The sequence below is a fragment of the Rhinolophus ferrumequinum genome, chromosome 8 (genome assembly GCF_004115265.2).
Source record: "Rhinolophus ferrumequinum isolate MPI-CBG mRhiFer1 chromosome 8, mRhiFer1_v1.p, whole genome shotgun sequence".
In the NCBI taxonomy this organism is placed as follows: Eukaryota; Metazoa; Chordata; class Mammalia; order Chiroptera; family Rhinolophidae; genus Rhinolophus; species Rhinolophus ferrumequinum.
Window position 1 is genome coordinate 18698397 of NC_046291.1, and position 21554 is coordinate 18719950.

Sequence of the window (21554 nt, forward strand, 5' to 3'; positions counted from 1 at the left end):
CCCAAAGTGAGTAATTTTAAAGAAAAGCATATTTAGTGTAATTTGTTAGAAAATTATTAGACTCAACTTCCAAAAAGTATTTTTTCTCACCATTAAAATCACATCAATTTTAAGTAAATCCTCCTCATTTTCGGCTTATGAGTCTGAACAATGTATGTAACAATTTGGGTATATCATAAAAATCATCCTCTCTAACCTCACTGAATTATACTAACACTGAACTACACAGGGACTATGTGCTTGAGTAACAAGAGGAAGTTTAAATCCAGTATACTGGGTAATAATTACTTTTATTATAATTCTCAATTGAGTTAATCTAGAATCAAAAAAAAAAAATCTTTTCATTCCTGTAGAGCCTGAAAAGATACATTTTATACTTATACATTCTTTTTGGTTGCCTACCTCAAGAACAATTTCATCTAAGATCCCCAGGAATCTTTAATAACCCTTTCTAGGATAGTATACGGTATCCCACAGCCTTCAGTGAATTACTGCATTTCCCATTGTGTCTATTTCATGAATCTCTGCATTGGTGTCTAAAAAACATATGACTTAAGGACAAGTTTCACATCTTAGACATCTTTGTTGGGCATTGAGATGAAGAGCAACTGGCATAAATCAATGATATTTTAAGAGGTCTATAGTCATTCAACACCCAGCTAGACCTTCATTTCCTAGAAAACACTCCATTATACATAACAGTTTAGAAAAAGCAATATAATAGCAAACAACTAGATACTGTTTCTTTAAGGCTACTACGAGCTAGGACTGACAGCAAAGCTAAGAAGAGACTTTCAATTGAATCTATTCTTCTGATTCATGCTGACTTCTCTACATCTTGGTTTTTCTCAAAGACAGAGACACTAACTCCCAGACTATACTTTGGGAAAGCTAAAAGTGAAATACACATGTATTACAAATAAAAGGACCGATCAAAATCACACCATCTCAAATAATAACAAGGAAGACCTCACTTAGTTTGTTTACAATTAGTAGAGTAAGTGCTGTACCTGAGAAGATCTACAAAATCCCAAAACAGAGAAGCACTTCCCCTCCGATTTATATTTCATTTGTTCCTCATCCACTTTAGAGAAAGGAATGATATCACTGCCATAGCGGAACCCTGGAGGACAAGAGCAGAGAATCTGTTAAGTGCACGAGGGCTCATTTTCTACGAGCTGAAATCAGCCATCCGCCTACATGAACGATACAGGCACACTCCAGATCAAGCCTCCATATACTAACTCCCTGGAATCAAATTTCTGCCCCTTGTGATCAACGGGGGGAAAGCAGCAGATACATAAACAACATGTACAATATAGAGTCAATTGAAATCTAATTATGTTTTTTAAGTACATATTCTGCAATCTAGTTACCTTAATGATTATCCAGCCTAGAAAAAAGAATGTAGCAAATGTAACGTTCTAGATACCCTCCAAAGATAAACCACAGTTGACTAAAGCAACCGTGATTTGTAAACATAACAAGAACACATTTATTCAGAATCCTAGAGACCCACAGAGAAAAAATGCCCATAGGAAATTTTCAGAACAAAAAATGTTCTCAAAAATGCATGCTGGAGATATACAAATGCCTAACGGAAGAAGCCAGAACTCTTCTATTTAGAAACATTCAGTTGATAAGTTGGATATTTTTCTGCATTTAATTAATTTTATTTCTGGGATTGCATTGTCTATTTTTTTTTCTTTTTCATTACTTGGGTTACTCATACAAATATAGGCTCTTGGCTTCTTAAAAACAAACTCCAAACCTGTTCCAGGGCTTCTGCTCTATAGAAGGTCATGCTATTTCAGTATATAGTCTAATATGTTTTGTTGGGAAAAGCATCATCAAAATCTAAGGATTCTGGCTTTGGGTAAAAGGAAAGGAAAAGCACATACATCTTTACTCCAGGAAACAAAGAAACGTGTTTGAGGGCCCAGTCTGTGACCCAGTGTTTATTTATTCCTGTCAATCTGTTGATGTCGTGTATTTAATTAAAGAAAAACAACAACTGTACTTTTATATATGTCTTTTATAAAATTCCCCACAAAAAACAAACAGGGAAATGTATGGCATATGATTAAGAGTGGTATCTAAACCAAATGTTTTTTCTAACTTGTCTCTCTCATCAGACATCTTCTTACTTGAATCGTTTAATGGTAACTTGAAAATTCTCATTAAAACAGTCTTGTGTTTTTTGGTTCATCTATTTAAAGGGCAAATCAACAACTAACTTTTGTACATAGCAAGAAGTGTAGAACAGACAAAAACATATAACCATATTCCTTTGCCCACACATACTAGTCCCTCTGTCTAAGAAAGAGAACTCGACATATTACAGGGCAGAGTGGAGGACAGGCAAAGGAAGTATGTGGATAACTGCACAAAAGTTTAAGACAGAAAAGCTACACGTCTATGCTCTTTGAACTCAGACAATTTTTAACTTTTCCCTCTCTATTGCTCCACCAATAAATTTCCCTTTTGCCTAAGATAACCAAAGCCCTTTCTTTGTTTGCAACCAAAAGAATTGGCACGCTTCTCTGTAGTGTCCTCACCTTCCAAACCACCCTACATCCAGCTGTCACATTAATCTTCCTAAGACACAGTTCCAATGACATTCTGGCTCCATGCTGTTCTCAAAATTAAGGATAAACTCTTCAGCCTGTCATTCAAAGCCCTTCTTAGTACGACAGACCTGGGTTCAAGTTCTGCTAGTTAGCTGTGTGACTTTGAATACTCTAATGAGTATGTTTTGGCCTCAGTTCCCTTATGTATAAAATGAAAATAACAAGAGTGCTTGCTTCATTAGGCTGTTGTGAAGATTACAGAACAAAATACAGGGTATGTGTTAGCTATGACCCTCCAGTACCAATCTGTATATGCCCACTACACCATCCCAACTATCTTATATCACTGAGAAGGGCTTCTACTTTCCTGGTCTTTTGTCTTTCATCATGCTACTCTTCCTACTATGGGTGGGTCATTATACTAGGATCAAATGGTTAGCAAGTGATAAGGACATGAGTCTAAACCAGGTCTGACTTAAAAATTCATGTTCTCAACTGCATTAGACTACTGAATTGAAATAAAAAATTAATAGAGATTGTAGGGTATGTACTGATTACTTTCTATACATAATCCATCAGGAGAAAGAAACTCTAACCACCATCACCACCACCACCTTAATCATTTCCCCCCACTGCCTCTACAACACATACAAATATCCACAAACACCGCAAAATACAGTGTCACAGATGAAAGGCATTTATTTCAAGACTTGCAAACTAAAATTATACTGGGGAACAATAGTATAGTTTGGAAATAAATTTATACAAAGACCCTGGTTTCTATCTTCACTATCATTTGGTACTTTATAAGTTTAGCTCTTGAACATTCAGAAGCTCTCAGCTAGTTTCTAAGCCCCCTGGATAGAGATGCCATCTAGACACACCATACAGGTCAAATGGGTACAATTTTAAAGATCCTAGTGAACATAAAGCAATAAAACAAACACAAATCATTTTTCTTATCCCCTAAATTACCTTAAGGGAGCACATCCGTCAGGAGATAAGATCTAAAATTGGCACTCAAGAAAATAATCACCATGGAAGTCAAAAATAAAATAGAATACATTTTGAAAAACTTGCTTCAGCCACACTAACATAGCATTTTCCTAGTTAGTAAATATCAAACTCTAAAACAAGTCAAGTATTAGTCCTGTCACTCGAGACATTTAAAACTCAAAGAGATGGACCCAAACGCAGTCCTGGGAACCATCCTGCCTGAGACCCAACAGATGAGCTAAAGAACCCAGTGTCTCATAATCTCTTCAAAGCGTTACATCTCTAGAACTGAGAAACATCTGTAAACAAATAATAAACAAATCTCAGCCTGCCTCTGATCACCTTGAAGAAAATCTCTTTTAGGCAAAAGTGGAAGCTCTTATTGGCATACCTTGAATAGTATCTTCTTTTGGAACTTCAGTTTCATCATCGTCATTCAAGCAATAAACGGTTTCTTTTCGTATATCTTCTTTTTTTAAGGTTCTTGCATCCACAACTGTCCAAGACTTTTTAGCTGTCCCCTGTTGAATCTTATTTCCAAAAGAAAAAATAAAGAGAAAATATAGAAAGCTAAAATTCCAATCGACAAAGGTGAAAATATAATATATTCTCTGCTTTACAGGAAAAAACCCCAAAATAATTACTCAACATCGTTTTGTTTGCTCTTGCCTATTGTGGAAATTTTAGTTCATTTCATAACTCTTTGAACATTTCATCTCCCCCCAGGGTAACCCACAGGTAAATAGGAATATTGGTATAGACTCAAACACTTTCTGTTTTCCAAGAAAGAAAGGGAAAGTAGTCTACCAGTACTCGGAAATCAGTAAGAAAACTTGAGGAAAAAAGATAGAAAGAAGGGAGGAGACTGTATTCTCACTTCTTAGGGACACTATTGTAGGCCTTGACAGAAACCAAAATAAAGATATACCTGCAAAGATTTCACAGGTGTAGAGTGTGTACTGGAATTAAGTCCTTGAATGTACAAAAAATACTTGAATATATAAACACATGTTTTTGTATGTTTAAATGTTTTTATATATTAATTTTGTATATTTAAGTAAAAAAGGTGAGAAGGGTCATGTGGAAGCATGGATCAGAGACTTGTACTCAAACTGGAATTTCAACAAATAATTACCAAAAGCAACTCACTTTTCAAAGTGTGCTATTATGTATAAATGTACATGTTTTGCAAAAGGCAATCTCACAATAACAAGTCAATACTTTTTCATACTTCCTAGGTACCTTTAATAACACAATTAGGTGTAACTGAGTTTTCAAAACTCTGAACTTCTTAATTTTGTTGGTGTATATCCTATATTTCTGCGACGATACTACAATGACCCAGCTTGATGCATTCCATTTTCCTTCTTTAAAAAGAGAGAAAGGCCTGGAACTCATGATTAACAATGAATTATCAATGGAGAGAAACAAAGAGGAGGGAATCAAGTTCCATTAGAGGCAATTCGTACAACTTCCTCTCCTACCTAGCATGCCTTTTTCATAAAAGCTAAATAGAGATGAAATACACATAACAGGGAAAGCTGTTACAAAAGCAGTAATCCTGGTACTGAATAGCCCACACATGAATTGTCAGTTCCTTATGTAAGCATATTAGTCTGCCAGGTAACACTGCTTTAAAAAACGTGTACCTACCACTTACCGATTTATAAGCCACAATCCTTATAGACAAATTGGAACCAATGGTCAGCTGACAGGGCCAGGCCATGGAAGATTTCTCAATTTTCTTAAAGACACACAGTTGTCTCAGGCTCTCACTTAATAAAGAAAAATACATAATGAAAGCAACAATTTTAAAATGTTAACTTGTGCTGGATGATGCGCTTAGTTTTCTAGAATGAGAAGTGCACTGCTGTTGATCAGACAGAGAGGAACAGCAGGGGATGGCAGGAATGTGACAATCACGAGCGGGGAGAGAGTCAGGACACAAATGAGTTGGCCTAAGAGGAAGGAGATGAATGACCTTACTGACAGGTGAAAACGAACATCTCTATCTTCCCTTATTCAACCTGCTCTTTCAAATAGGCCAGTCGTTCTTTACATTTGTTTTCAGGATCAAGGACATTTTGAGGATATGATGAAAACACACTCATAAATCAGTTTGCACACAATATAGAAGGTTCACCAGCTCCCTGAAAACCATGCTAAGAACCCCTGTGTAGGATATCGCAGGGTGGGCACCAGCCTATAACGTCACTGCTCACAACTCTACAATTCTTTTTTAATTCCAATTCTCTTAAATAAAAGGCATCTGTACATGCCCATAATGGAGAGAGTTAAACAAAGACTTCCCAGGAAATAAAGTAACTTAGCAATCCACATTTCAGTCTTGAGGTAAAACAGAGAACTCTAGGTTTCTTACTGGGGACGGAGAGGGACACTTAGGGAGGGTGGCAAACACAATGTAAAGTGTAACATTATTTGAACATAAACCAAGATCAGTTCTATTTTTATCTGGCCCCTAAATCAAACACAACAGAAAAGATTACCAGAGATTATCTGAAAGCTGTTGTAGACACTAAAACAAAAAACAAAGGAATTAATGACCAAACACATTCAAAGCATACAGTCCAGACTATGACTGATCCCCTTGGTACAGATGAAAAACAAATCTAGAAAGAGGTAAGGAGAATTATATGACGTTATCCAGAGTTACAGACAAAGAAGCCTCAAAAGACTCCAATTTTCAGAAATAATTTACAATGAGTAACGGATATTCTATCTGATGCCCTACTTCCAATGTTATGATAGACCTTGGCTTTGGATGTGTTGGGGACTGAGTGGGTCTGAACCAGGTCTAATGTGTCTCATAGGACACTGCCAGTCCAAGTATGAGTCACGTCTAAAACCATCACGAGATCTGAATTCTACGCATGTTTCAGGGGAAGTTCTAAAGGCCAGCATCTAATACGTAACATTTGGGAACAACAGCTGTGAAGTAGATGTGAAGCTCCCCACGTAGAAGTCAAGTTATCATCCTAAGATCTTCAAGATGGGGAAAAGTCTAGTTCAGAGCTGTCCAGTACAACTTTCTGCGATGATGAAAATGTTCTATTTCTAACTGTGCCCTGTCCAATAGGCTATTGAGCACTGGAAATAGTGTGACTGAGGAACTAAATTTTTAATTTTAATGAATTCAAACTTAAATAGCCACATGTGGATAATGGGTACTATATTGGATGACAAAGTTCTGGTCCACACCTTCATGGCAGATCTAAAACCAAAGTAGATTCAAACTGCTGGCACACTATGTAGTCAATAATTTTCCTCCTTGCTATGCTACAGAAAAATTAATGTCTTTAACAGTAATTTGTATTGGCCTATAATTTTTCTTTATGATAGGATGGTGAATACATTAGCTTAAGACATGTATTCTCACATTAGAACAAACTGTGTCCAAATTTGAAAGAGAAATAACTTAGGAACATATATCTGAACACATTACAGTAAGGACACACGATTATGACAAGAAACATCACTTCACAGGATTCCTTTGATTCCTTTGCCAACCACTTGTGAAATTACAATTCAATTTCCAAAATTCCCATTTACCTGTAATTTTTCAAGGGTGTCTTGTGTTTTGAAAATCAGAATGTATTGCTTGTCAATTATAGCTCACCAGAAATATTTTATAATTGCGGTTGAGAAAAGAAATTAGAGCAGATATACAATGTAGCTACTGAAAAAAATCCCAATTGTTGAACCTTTACTTCAACTAAGAACTTCACTTAAAATGCCTTTATTTTGTATATTTACAGATAAACTGGAATTAAACATCAGGTGTGATTATACCAGAGAATTTGAAACTACACAAGCCATACTGCATGGTAAAGTATTGTTTCCACCTTTACCCAATCAGGAGGCCCTTCAAACACATATTGTTCTAAGTGCTTCCAACTCCTCTCAGATTCTTTGCTCTAAATTAAGAGTATGTCCAATTCCAACCACGAATAACATGAATGAAGGTGACAGTCTCTAACTGGATGGTGAAAAAAGCAGTTTGCTTTACTGTTATATGGTACTTCAAGGATTTATATTTCATAAATCATTTTGCCTTCATAAAACCCACATGAAATATTAACAAGATTGTAAATTCTTTACATTTGGGGTTTTTTTTTTTTTGTTTTGCCTGACCAAATCATTCTGTGACCAAAAGTTGTTTTGTTTTTTTAATCACTGTATTACAGTATATAAACCTAAATCAGAGGATAAGGGGATATTGCATATCTCAGATCTGCCAGTTTTTATAATTAGGAAATTTTTTTTTGTAGGTACATGAAAAGGAAGGACCCAAGAGATGTGCCCCAAGCTTGGCATAACGGAGAAATCTACTACTTCATCTTTTACATTTTACTTGCTAAATATTTTGTAGTATCTATGTATTTCCAAACTTCACTGACACAGTCCTGGAAATAAACAAGAAATCTTGTGCCAGCCACACACATCTAAAAAAAGAGATTAGGGGCTAGTGTACCATTTCTTTAATGAAAATCAGAGTATTTATTAAAGAATAACTGCTAATTTAATAGTGGCCCAGAAAAAGAAAACCATTAGGAAGCCCTCTGTTCAAAAGGGTACAATTAAAAATCATAATCAAGGTTTTCACTTCCTACCTGAAAGAATAAATTTCATCCAGCCCATCTTCACCTTCTAAAGCCATCATCACCCTTTTCACCATCCGAATACCTTCTTTTTGCTGCTCAGTAATTTCTTTTAAAGGAAAGGAAGGTCCATGGCGGTTCGAGCTCAAGTTGCCATCACCTCCGTCCCCAGTTCCATCTTCCTTGCCAACTGGGAAAGGCAAACTATAGAGAAAGATCAGCAGTAGTTAAGAAGACAAGGTCTGAAGCCAAGTAAGAAACTGGTTCCAGTCCTATGACTATCACTCACTAGCAATGAGAAAATGGGCATGTTCGCCAACCTCCCTGAGCTTTAGATTTCTCATCTGTCAAATGACACTTATCTACCTTAGTCAATATTCTATTGGTTTCAAGTAAGTGAAGCCTCTTTGATTTGGTAAAAAAGGGAAATTCATTGGCTTATATAACCAAATAATGCAAAGGGCAGGGTCGCACATGGCCTAGGGTTGACCACACCTAGTGTCTCAAACACCATACAGATTATCTGACCCTCTCGCTCTTTCCCTTCGTATTTAGTCATTAGTCCTTATGCTGGCTTCACTCTCTTGGACTGGCTTCCTCCACATTGTCTCGGAACACATTCAAGCTCACACTGCCTGCCCAACTTCACTACCAAAGACAGACTCAGTGTTTAAACCTCTAATCTCAATTTCAAAAACATCAGGAATCAGTGGTAGCCTGGGGTCCAGATCTAGAAGATGTCAGCCCTCCTTTAAGCTATGAGGTTCAAGTTTAGGAAGAAATACTTCTTAGAAAAAGGCTGGGTGATATTCTAGGCAGACAAAAATAACTAACTGCCCATTAATATCCTTCAAAGTTATAAAGATTAGAGAATTTGTATAAAATACTTAAAACTCAAAAATGTTATCATTATTACTATACACAAATCTGGTAATTCCTAGAAATAAAACCCATTTTGTTTTTATGTTTCCCTCCAGTTGTTTCACTGAAATGAGACTAAAACTAGATGGGGATTACCAATCCTGGGAATACTTAATCATCAATATACAAACTGAAAAATAAACCAACCATATTTTATGATAATACTCTGTACGGCACTTTACAAATCATGTAAACAATCTTATTTAATCCTTACTTATTTGGTGAATAAAGATTTCTACCTTTATATTCTAAAAAGAAACTAAAGCTACAGAGACGAAATAATTGGGCCTAAGACATATAGCTCCTAAGTAATGAAGCCAAGACTCAGTCACCTGATTGTAAGGGCGACATGCTTCCCACGTCGCATATGACCTTATTTTGCCCTTGGAAACGGAAACTGAATTCAGCAATCTTTTCAGTTCACTTACATTACCTGTGCGTCACCCGTATGTGGACGGTTATTTTTAAGATGATTTGTCATTTTGTTTGCTATAATTAAAATAGGGCTTCCTAGTTTCATTTTTTCTAAATATACTTAGCGGGACGGATTTGCGTGTCCTGTATCACACATCAGATAAAGAGCTTCCGAGGAGCAGGGTGTGGCACAGAGGGTTTGTACCAGGTCACTGCTGTTTCCGTAACATTCACCAGGAAGAAAGGAAGAATGATATGAAAATGAAGAGTCAGGAAGTGATCCTGAAAAAACAAGATACAATAACAGTTCCTGCTATCCTGCATTAAACCAGAAATAAACTTTCTCAGTAGTAGAAACTAAAAACTAGGTCGAAGGAACAGGCCTGTTCTGAACATGGTACTTCTCTGACCTACTGGTATTTTTTCAGTTCACCTAGAACAACCAATCAAACACAGGACACACCACACAATAAAACCAAAACTCTACTTTGTATGCTGCAGGTTTGTGGCACAGGAAGGAAGCACATTACCCAAGAAAAAATACAACTGGTCACATAAGGAGCAAGTAGAAGACAAGGCTATGTTTCCCTCTTTAGCACGCTTTACCATATTACTCATATGGAAAAAAGTAGCCCTTTCCAGTGACATTGATGAAGTGCAGTATGTTTCAGCCACGTAAAGACATTCTGAGATTATGAACAGGGAACAGAAGCCGAGCTGGGCTTATGAAGTGCTGAGAAAAACCTCAACTCAATAAGGAGAGAAGTGTCACTTTAAAAGCACTTAATTTCTCTGAAGTACCATCTTAAGTATCAGCATGATGGGTTACTCTGAACAATTTTTCTACAGTTCTACAGAAAGGAGATGCCCCTCAGCAGTTCTGAGAGGTACATACATGCAAGAGAAGTGCTTAATTCCCCATGGCGGGCATTTTAAAGCCAAAGGCTTACCACTCTGAACTGGAGGCTTCTTAGCTCTCAGTCTGAAAAATAAGTGTCCCCAGAAGCCTAATAATTTAACATCCTATACTACCACTCTTCTTTCACCAAAAATAGGACAAGAAAAAATAGGTTTCAGACACAGCAGGAAGGATTAGTGCAGTGGAAGAACTTTCTGTTAGGAACCTAAGATAAAGAAAGGAAATGCCTGGAGGGGAAATTGAAGTTACTGGGGGAGGGACTCTCTCCTCAACAAACTGTGAAATATACTATTATTGCCCCCACCCCAAGTTCGTATACCTCATTTCTAAATACACATAAGCAAACTACATTTTATATATGTGTGCATATTCTTTAGATCTGAAAAAGAGTTAAAAATAAGCATTATATGTGTTTGAAATGATTCCCAGCTGACATTCCTCTTTACCCTAAAAATATCTACTGTAAGACACAGTTCTCTAGAGCTGTTTCAGAAAAGACACTGACAATCTGGTCACTGTTTGGGTAAAGCCCTCTGTGTGGGCAGAGATGAACTGAATGTCCTCAAAAGATTCCTCTAATTCCTCCCTTCTTTGAGCCTAAGCATACTGAACAGTCTGCTACTGAGCTAAATTCCTGGGTTTCAGCGTGACTTTCATCCCTTTATCACCAAAAAATCAGAAGTTCCTGGAACAGAGACAATAACCGGTGAATATTTGCTGAGGTCAGTCACCTGACAGATTCCGACTCCAAGCAGAGCAAAGATTCCTGAGAACAAGTACAGGAGCCCCACTCACTGCCTTCTGAGAGCACAGAATTTGTTTATAAACGTTATTCGTACGGTCTTACAAGAATTGCAGGGTGATACTGGACTTCCTCAAGTTATGAATTATAGCATCCAGATGATCTTTGCTGAATGGGCTGCTGAGGTCAGTGAATACTTCAATATGCCTCTTCTCAAACTTCTTTCCTCTAAAAGAGAGTCAGCACATTAAGAAATCAATCTCCTAAATTATTTCCTACAAATGCAAGTGCACCTGTTCTCTAAGCAGAAAGAGGCTAACAGATGAATCTAAATAGAGTTCACAAACGTGATTGCCTCCTAGAAGTCCATGTGTTATTGACGCTGTTACGTTCCTACCAAACACATAATCACCGATTATAACACACTTTTAACATCTTAGGAGACATTTCTAAGAATTACAAAAAAGGTGCAGGAATATTATGTCCCGATTTCCTAACTCCAACTTCAGTTAAGATGTGGCCATTAGCATCAACAAGGACCCCTTTCCAGCTTCTGCATAGACAGAATGTAAACAAGGAACTCTCCCAGTGTACTACAACTTCAGCCTTGCGAGAGTTCACTTTCCAAACACGCTGGTCTGATCCCACTCACAGGGCGAGTGGCAGGATTTTTGCAAAGGATTGAGAGAGATTAAGAAATGGCAACACAAATTTAGACCTGAAATTTTAGTGCAAAGCTTTTTCCTAACAGTTAAGGGATGCGTTCATGTGTGTTTTCCGAGACACACATTTTAAAGGCCGATAATTAAATAACTAATGAATTAGGAAGCTGGCCAAAGTTACTATGCATCTAATTTCAACAACATATGGATCATACCACTTAGTATTTTTTTAAATTCCTGGTAATTAGTTTATGTCAAATAGAAAGGAACCTGAAATAAGCCAAACATTTATTTCTCCCAGAGAAATTCCCAGCAAGTATATCCTTTTCTCTTTTTAAACTTTTAAAAAAAGAGGATGAACTGAACTATTGAATTCTGTAAAATGTTTAGCCACATAAACACGCTGTTTAATTAACAATGAATCACACAGTGAACTGAATACACCAACCCATATAATTTTTGCAGAAAGACTCATTTCCAACTCTCCTCAGTTGAGAAACTTACACAGTTTCTTGTTGAATCACATCCATGCACACGACGAGTGCGTCCAGGACTCAGCTAGTTAAGGGCAGAAGATATCACCAAACCTTCCCTTTATCCCAAGAACTTGCAATTTTTCCCCAATGACGTCCACAGTGCTGGAAATTGTGGACACTGGGCTGACTGTGTGCTTATTTAAAAGTATTTGCCCAATGGCCCTTCTTCCCAAATTTATTTCACTAATATACAGAGGGTACCAAAAAAATGTATACACATTTTAAGAAAGGAAAAAACTATTAAAATTGTAATACTCAATGTATACTGATAAAAGATAAATACAAGCCATGTGTATACATTTTTTGGCACCCCCGGTATATACACATATGCTATATATCAAAGTGTACATCCTGAAACATAACCAGGAAAAGTAAAATAAACCAAAGGTAATCTAACATATTTCACTCATTTAACCAAAAATTATGATGCCATTTTACACTAACTAGAAACCGTTTTTTGTGATCAGGTCCATTCTTAAACATGAAGTGAGTCGTATTATACAGCATTTGTAAGTTACTCTTAGCATAGCAGGGCCTCCCAGTGATCAGGAATGGCACTACTGATTGGAAAAATAAGAGTAACCCCTTAAAATCTGGGCACCTATAGAAGAAACTGGAACTCTCAGTCTGAATGAATATCAGTCTGATTTGGGGCACAAAATTAACCTCCATCCAGGAAAGCATGGAGAATGCTAACGTTATACTGTGGGGACAGAGTCCCAGAGAGCAGTTTCCAGGCTCTCGGCCTCACGTGGAAGGTGCTGGCTCAGGTAGTAGATGGCCGTCAGCTGTAACTAGTTGGCCATAAGCTGTAACCAGTTAGGCATTGGCTACTGATGTAACCGCCGTGGCTATGTTGGTTGGTTGGTTGGCAGAGAAGCGGACGGAGGATTGCGGATCGTGTGGCTCTTGCTTCCTGTGTCTCCAACCCAGCCGCCAGTGAGAATATAATGGTGTGAACCCCCTATCCATGGCTCCGTTGGTGTTCCTTTTTGGCCTCGCCATATCCTGCGTTCTTGTGCGGGGAGTGGGACCAGAGACCCTGCATGACACATATACCCTTGTAGAAATATCCTCCCTATTTCTAAGCATTTCCAACCATCACCACCACCGGTGCTCTGCACATTATCAATACAAGCATATACCCCTTGATATCTCCCCCTTCCGATGCCTCACAACCTTTCAATATCACTAGTGCAAAGAAGGGGCAAGATTCTGGAGGGTCTGGAATCCAGTCACCCGATCCAACCTGATTAATTTTCCATTGAATCCTAACACACATCACCACCATGACCTCAAAGCCACAAATGTCCATACGGTCAGAGCTGAGACTCTTAGAGAACCGCACCAAACTAGATTATGATTCCCCAGATTAAAAGAAATAAGTTCTTGAGTCTTCTCTGGCTGAAAAAGGATACAGTCAGCTTGTTGAGAACCCGGTTGGATTCTGCTTTCAATGTCCTCCAGCAGGTCAAAATCTGGGAGCATCAGGTGTCTGTGCACTGTGATGTTCTGATACTGATCCTCGTGAGCAAGGGCATTTTTAGTGCCATCTGTACCGAAAAGCACTAATGCAATTTCATCCTTGCTCTCAGCAAACACCTAGAGAAGAATGTTAAAAGGTTAAAACCATATAGTACCACCAGGAAGCCATTAGATACCCAGGGAGCAAGACAACCATACCTCCCTATGGCAGGTCCCTGGGGCCATTGTCAACAATAGAACATTGGGCTAGATGGGCCTCAGAACTATGACAATTCCTAGGTTCTAAGCAGACTTTTTCATTGACTATAGATTGGTCCCGCCCTTCATTTCAGCACAATTTAGGGAGGGGGAATGGGAGGGTGGTAACTGCTCTAGAAGACATTCTAGCCAAATCAGACTCTAATTCTCAATGAAAACTAATTATGGACAATTTGAAAAGATTTTAGTCTGTCTTTCTGGAATGACTATCCAAGGTTTAAATTTTCCAGATAAAACAATACCACAGAGAAGTTCTTGTTCATGTACGCAAGGAGACAACAAACAAGAAAGTTCACTTCAGCATTGTTTATAACAGGGCAAAGCTGAAAACAAAGGAACTATCCAGCAATAGGAGAATGCAAAAAAAACACTGCAAAATATTTATACAATGGAATATTACCATCCAATAAAAAATGAATAAATCTGTGCAATGTTTATCAACAGGAATAAGTCTTAAAAACATAAGACTGAGAAAAAGTAAGCTGCAAAATTACATGTACCATATAATAACATTACATACACTTTTGAGAGCTTCATACAATGCTAAATATCATTTCTGAATATACTTATGTCCAAAAGTATACAACATGCATGGTAATAACTATGCAAGTTTTGAGGAAACGAGGGAAAAAAGGAAAGAAGACAACTGCAAAGGGATACATAAGGGGTTTCACATTTATAGTAATTTTTTTAAGGAAAAAAGAATCAAACAAATATGGCAAAACTTTAGGATTGCATATTGCTAGAAAACGGGGAAATAGCTTCCCTTTACATTATTCTCTGCATTTGCCTCTTTTATGAAACATTTCATAATCAAACAAAAATAGTATTGGACACAACAGGCAATCCTGTTCCCACCTACTCATTAAGCCTTTTACATCAATGGGGAGAGTGCTGCATGGGGAAAGGATAGAAGTCGCTCATTCTTCCTTTTTGTTTGGTCTGTTATATTCCCCAGTCTCTTAACAACTCCAGCTACAATCCCTAGATGTACACGGAGAATAAGTCCCTGCTGCTGGTAGAATCCTGTCTCCTGGACCAGAACCCATCTTAAGGCAAGGTAATCATGCTCAACAACAAAAACCTCAGTCAGGAGAGGGAAGGAAATTTTGAGTGCTGCGTGAGACTGGCAGCAGGCTTTGTCACCCAGCCTTCCACGAAGGGTGCAGAGGCAAAAGGAAAAATTCAAAGCACCATTTCCTTTAAAATACGAGATATATATTTATATATATATGAAAAAATATATATATGAAAACTGGGGATGCCAAAAAACGTATACAAATGGACACTGGTCACCGTTGTTCAAGCAGTAGTTCGCCGTAATCAGAATTGTCTAGACACTGATGGTAACCACTTTGAGGAGAAGTCAAATGTGACTTGTATTCATTTTTTGTTAACAGTATATATTGAGCATTACAATTTTAATAGTTTTCCTTTTTTAAAATGAGTATACATTTTTTTGGCACCCTCTGTATACATACATACACACACACACACACACACACACGCGCGCGCAGACATTGGGGCACAGGGCACAGCAGCACTACTTGAATACAACCAATACAAATACTCTAACCAAGGAGTGGGTTTAGAGACATTTTCTTCTTTGACACATTGAAGACTCCAGGTCATCAGAATCAGTTAAAACCTAGGACAACAGGAGGGAGGTAGTAATGCCCAGCGGGAAAAGCAACACCCAGAAGAAACAGCAGAGATGTCCAGGAGCAGCAGTGCCCAGGTATGAAGCACAACTGCATGGACTTAGCAGTCCTACGAGGTAGAAGGGGCAGAAATCAACAGAAGTATATTTCACCCCCTTCCCTCTCTGACTGTGAGCTGGCCTTAGTGACTTGCTTGACTAGCAGAAATGACTTTCTGCTACGTTACAAAGAGCCACACAGGCAGGTCTCTTTGGACATCCTTCTTAGAACCAGCTACTACACTGTGAGCATCCCACGCTACACGGAGAAACCCTGTGTAAGGGCTCTGATGGGCTGCCCCACCTGAGTGCACAGCCACCAGAAGGCATAACTGCCAGCCACGGGAGTGCGTCGTCTTGGACATCGGGCCCCGTGGCTTTCAGATGACTCACTCACCAGCTGAGCGCACCTGCACAAGAGGCCTCAATGAGAATCACACAACTGAGTCACTCAGTCATCCCGTAGAACCAGGAGAGAAGATTTTTTTTAAATATCATTTCAGACACTAAGTTTGGGGATAGTATATTACCAGCAAAAGGTAACTGGAATAGGCACAACGTAGTTGAAGGGCTTGTTCAAGATCACGAGATTCTGATCTTGGCAGAGCAAGGATTCAAACCCAGGCCGGTTTGCTCTAGAGACTGTACCTGTGAATATGACTTTACACTGCCTCTTGTTTCTGATGAAAATTGCAATACCCAGTGGAGGGGCCAAAAACAAGAGAGAAAAAAATATCAGGCTCTAGTGGCAGTTGGAATTACATGGGAGGATATGTAAGAACACTCAGATTCCCCAAAACACTGGGGCTGGTATCTTGCATTACCAAGTGGAGGCAACAAGCAGTGAAAATGAGTTACAAGGTCAAGTCCAATGTGAAACTCACCTGTCGCTGTACAAACATGGTCATCACCTTCTTTGCTAATTCAAATGGGGATTCTTCACCAGAAAAGGAGTTACTCATGGCAAAGCCCACATCCATACACAGCACAACAGCTGCCTGGAAACACAGTGCCAAAGAGTATTCGAGAAACGTTAATAATAATCACTAAAAAAAAAAGGAAGAAAAGATATACGCCCTTTGCTTATTTCACCCAAAGAACCTATTGATATTTAAGGTATGCACAATAAAGGGAAGGGAAGTGTTCTACTTAGAGAATATATGTAAGTAGGGTTTCAAGGCGGGAATTTCTGCTCGTTCTCAGGAACTTTTTTCACTTTCCTGTTCCCGACTCCCGAGATGTAAACTGTGTTCTGTTCTCCACAATGATGAATCGTTTCCACAAAGTGAAGGCCAATACTACCAACCACCTGGATTCAAGGAGCTGATTTTCCTGATTTCCCGACCAACTTTTCTTGGGATTCCAGAATGGAAAAGCGAAAAAAATTCCTGAGAACGGAAAAGCTAATGATAAATAGGAAAAATGTCTAAGAGATACATTGTGAGTAGTACGTTTATTTCCCACTGTGGGTATTACTGGGTTCAAAGAGCCGATTTTCCTGATTTCCCAACGAAAATTTTCTTGGAATTTAGGAACGGGAAAGTGAAAAGAATTCCAGGCGGGAATTCCCTTGTGGAAACCCTATATGTAAGATGAATTTTCACTATGGAAAAACTTCAAATAGCCCTAACATTTTCTAATAGCTAGAAAGTATCTGCCAGGACAGGCGCATGCTCCAAGTAGCTGCTGCTCCTTTGGCCTGAGCCCAAGAATAAATCCATGGGAAGAGCAGATCTGAAAACAACCTGCAAGCTAGAGCTAAGTAACTCAGGTAAGCCCAACATACATCAGATGACTGCAGTTGATCTGCTGACCCACAAACATAAGAATAGATGCTTTTGTTGTAAGCCAGTGATTTGGGGTGCAGTTATTTTATAAAGCATTTTTGTAGCAATAGGTGACTACTACAACCTATATATGCTAAAATGATACACCCCAACAATTTGGAGACTAAAAAATGAAGACTAAGACACTAAATCTATTCTAGTAAGGGACAAAAACACATAAACAAATAAGACCAGCACAATGTTCCATGACAGAAGTATGCAGTGGGCACTAAAAGAACACACAAGAGGGGCGTTTACTCAAAACTGGAGGTGGGATATAGAGGCAGAAAAGGCTTCCTAGATATGACACTTGGGTGAATCTTAAAGAATGAGTAGGAGTCAGTCATATGAACAAGTGGAGTCACAGATAGAAGGAACCACATAAAGACACCTAGTCATGAGATAGCAAGGGGGACTAAGGAAATAGGGAAAACATAAACTAAAAGGGATATGTGTAAAATTCTGTATTTAGCACCGAAAATTTAACTGAATATGAGTTGGAGGAGACTTGAACAAATAGCAATAATTTCAGAATGGACTCTGAGTCACCAGTATGGCATGGCTACAGCACTACTACACTCCCCACACCTATCTCATTCCATCCTCCAAAATATTTTAGGTTGTATCAACAGCTTATTGAATTCAAGGAAGAAAAAGAAAGTGCTTATGGTGAAAAAAAGACTAGATTAGCAATCTGGAGACCTGAAATCCAGTCTTATCTTTATTACCAATTAGCTCTAAATCCTTGGGAATGTCACTTAACCTCACTCCTAATTCATGGAGGCAGGAAGCAGTTGTTGGATTAGATGAGATCTAAGGTCTTTTCCAGAATTAACATTCGACACTTACAATCTCACCTGTGCTTTGTACTAATCAGACCACATTTGACAAACTGAGCAGTTCTGAGCATCACATCTTATGAGAAAGATTATTACAACTGAAAATGAAATGAGGTTGGAGAAGGATGTGGAGAACATGTGATGTGAAGAACAGTTTGAAAAAATTTGAGCCAAATGAGAAGATTTAGGGGAACATGATAGTTTCTCCCAAATATTTGACAGCTGTATTATAAAAAGATTTGTCTGTGAGAGAGATAATAGGATCAACAGACAGAAGTTACAGGAGATTGGTTTGACTCCATATAAGGAAGAAAAAAATAATATTTAGAAGTGATCAGTAAAAGAACCACAGTATTCTAAAGCAGTGACCTCCTGACCCTAGAAATGTTTGAAAAACCTAGACGAGCTCCTATCAGGGAAGTTACAGATGATTTCTAAATTTGGTTATACCTCAGACAACACAGAAAAGAAAGACTAAGTTTTTCCCTAGTTTATAAAGAATTGAACATAATGCAATAACATTAAGAGATTTCTGAGTAAACGTAGCATGTTTGGAGAAAAGGTGGTAATAACCTACAAAATTCCTCTGAGAACAATAAAACTTATATACCATAGTTTCAATACCTTGAGCATAAAAATCTTAAAAAAATTTAAGAGTCCCAAAATATGTTGCTGCATTTATTTAATACACAGTCATAAAAACTACTTTTAAACCAGGAAACTCAGGACTAAAGGTCTTTTGCTAGAAATCAGGTATCCAAAAAAAATGGCACCAAAGGGCACAATATAGAACTTCTTGTATGGAAGCAGAATGGTCTATGTAAAACTTCGAGTTTTTCTGATAGCAGATAGAAATCCAGGAAAGAGAAACTGGGCAGCATAGCAACACAGTTCATTTATACACCAAAGCAACACAGGTTGTTAGAATGTTGCTCCAAGTCCTCTTGCCATAAACAGCTGCTCCATTAGAGCTGCAAAATTTACAGCAGCTGAAAGAGGAGGTACAAGGGAGGTGAGTGACAGCGTGTGTTCTTAATCACTTTAATCAGCGGGGCATTGAGGGGACTAGGGATCAGGTGCTCAAACTCCTATCTTGTTTATCTGTGTATCAGCTCCCTAGTGAAGGGCCTAGCCTTTGGATGGATGGATGAACTCGCCGGAACATACCTCCCTCTAGTGACCCTTCCAGACAAATGCTACTCTCCAGCTATATTGAAGACATCATTTAAAAAAATTCATTGTAATATCTGTTATTAACCTGGGGCACTGAGAGTCACAGATTCCCAGAAATTCTCCAGGGCTCTGAAACCAGACAGCCTGGGTTCAAATGCGAGTTTCACCTAGGGACTGGGTGACCTTGGGCTAATCACAGTTTTTCACGCCTCGGTTTTTTCACCTGTAAACTGAGGATAATAGTTTTCACTTCATGGGCTCGGTGTGAAGATTAAATGAGGTAGGAATAAAACGCTTAGATCTGTGCCTCACACAGCGTAAGCTTTCAGTAAATGCGAAATATTCATTATTATGGAGGTAACAATATGATGCTCTACATTTCAAGTTATTTTACTCACAGTCCCTCTTTGAAGTTTCATAAGTAGGGGTAGGTGCTTACCATGGCTAACTTCCATTCTAATAGATTTTTAAACACCGAGGCTCAGAAGTAATGGAGGAGGTGAGGATAGGGGGTGCACTGGGATTGAGGGGTAAAGACGGAAGGCTGACGGGGTAGAGGTGGGATGAGGAGGGAGTGGAGAGAAGGTGAGAGCATGGGGAGCAGGAGAGGCTCAAAGTCAGATTTTAGAACTACAAATCCCCAGCTTTTCTCAGAGCGCATCCCTCGGTACCGGCCCTACTGATCCAGCTCATGGCCCATGATCTCCTCTTTCCTCACTCCTCCGCACCGCCGTGATCCCATGATTGTCGCTTCATCCCCGGCACCACCCTCTCCATCCCCGGCAGGCGCAAAGTCCAAGTTCCTGGCTCTCTCTACCTTATTCCCTGACCGCGCCATGTTGCCAATCCGTAGGCGCCTTGGTCGCCTGTTCCGGGCTGGAACCTGCAGCGCCGCAACTCAGTTCCGACGCACTCCGAGCCGGAGCAAGGTAGGAAGAGCCGCTTCCCGCGGAACCGGGAAGGGGCGGGGAAACTGTGCGCCGACGCTCTGAGCATGCGCAGATTCCCTGCGTTCCGCAGTGGGGCGGAGAAGCTTGTTGCAGCTGAGCTGTCCAAGTCTCTAGAACCGGATAAGTACAAACTACTTCTCTGAAAGATTTACTTCTGTTTTCTGTCATTGAGAATAACGTCTAGAGCGTTTTGTGTCAGAGCTTTAGCGTTAGATTTCCTTGAGTATGAGTATGAATCCAGAAAGTCACTTCACTTCTCTGCAAGTCTGTTTCTTCTAAAATGGGAGAGAATGAAAGACTTCACCGATGCAATGACTTTGGAACCAACTCCTGAAGGAACAGTAGTTTTTCAGGCACTCAAAAGTGGGAAAGGCATTCTTTGCAAAGGAAATGGGATGTGCAGAGGTCAAGGCGTGAAATAGCATCTGCTAAGGATCTCCCAAGCATTTGGAGTGTCACTAGCTTGGAAGGGAGGAGGTGAGGTTAAATCAGAAGACAAATCTAGGGGCAGTCGGATGGTTCAGTTGGTTAGAGCGCGAGCTCTGAACAACAGGGTTGCAGGTTGAATTCCCATACGGGATGGTGGGCTGTGCCCCCTGCAACTAAAGATTGAAAACAGCGATTGGACTTAGAGCTGAGCTGCACCCTCCACAACTATATTGAAGGACAACGACTTGGAGCTGATGGGTCCTGGAGAATCACACTGTTCCCCAATAGTCCCCAATAAAATTTATTTAAAAAAAAGAAAAGACAAACCTAAGGAGTTGTTCCAGAATTGGCTGCTATCCATCACAGTGCCTGACTTGCTCACCACCCCCTTTCATTGGAAACGTCCTAGGCTTCAGCCTCTACCCCTTTGAGAGATGCCTGCCCAAGCTGAACCTTGTGCAGAAACAGCTATTTTTCTATACCACCTAAATGGAATCTCCATAAATAAGTGGTACA

At 39.1% G+C, this 21554-nt stretch overlaps 1 protein-coding gene across 1 annotated transcript in view; it reads right to left on the reverse strand.

Annotated features, from left to right (window-relative positions):
- Positions 1-20606, reverse strand: part of XRCC5 (X-ray repair cross complementing 5) — a 78175-nt gene extending 57569 nt beyond the window's left edge. Inside the window, exons 1-9 of the mRNA XM_033112904.1 lie at positions 20477-20606; positions 16706-16819; positions 13798-13981; positions 12348-12396; positions 11287-11409; positions 8198-8389; positions 5227-5341; positions 3958-4096; positions 1011-1123 (exon numbers count right to left, since the gene is read on the reverse strand). Of these exons, the coding sequence (XP_032968795.1) occupies positions 1011-1123; positions 3958-4096; positions 5227-5341; positions 8198-8389; positions 11287-11409; positions 12348-12396; positions 13798-13981; positions 16706-16819; positions 20477-20497 (1050 nt within the window). The 5' untranslated portion in view covers positions 20498-20606. The remainder of the gene's footprint in view (positions 1-1010; positions 1124-3957; positions 4097-5226; positions 5342-8197; positions 8390-11286; positions 11410-12347; positions 12397-13797; positions 13982-16705; positions 16820-20476) is intronic.
- Positions 20607-21554: the final 948 nt, after the last annotated feature.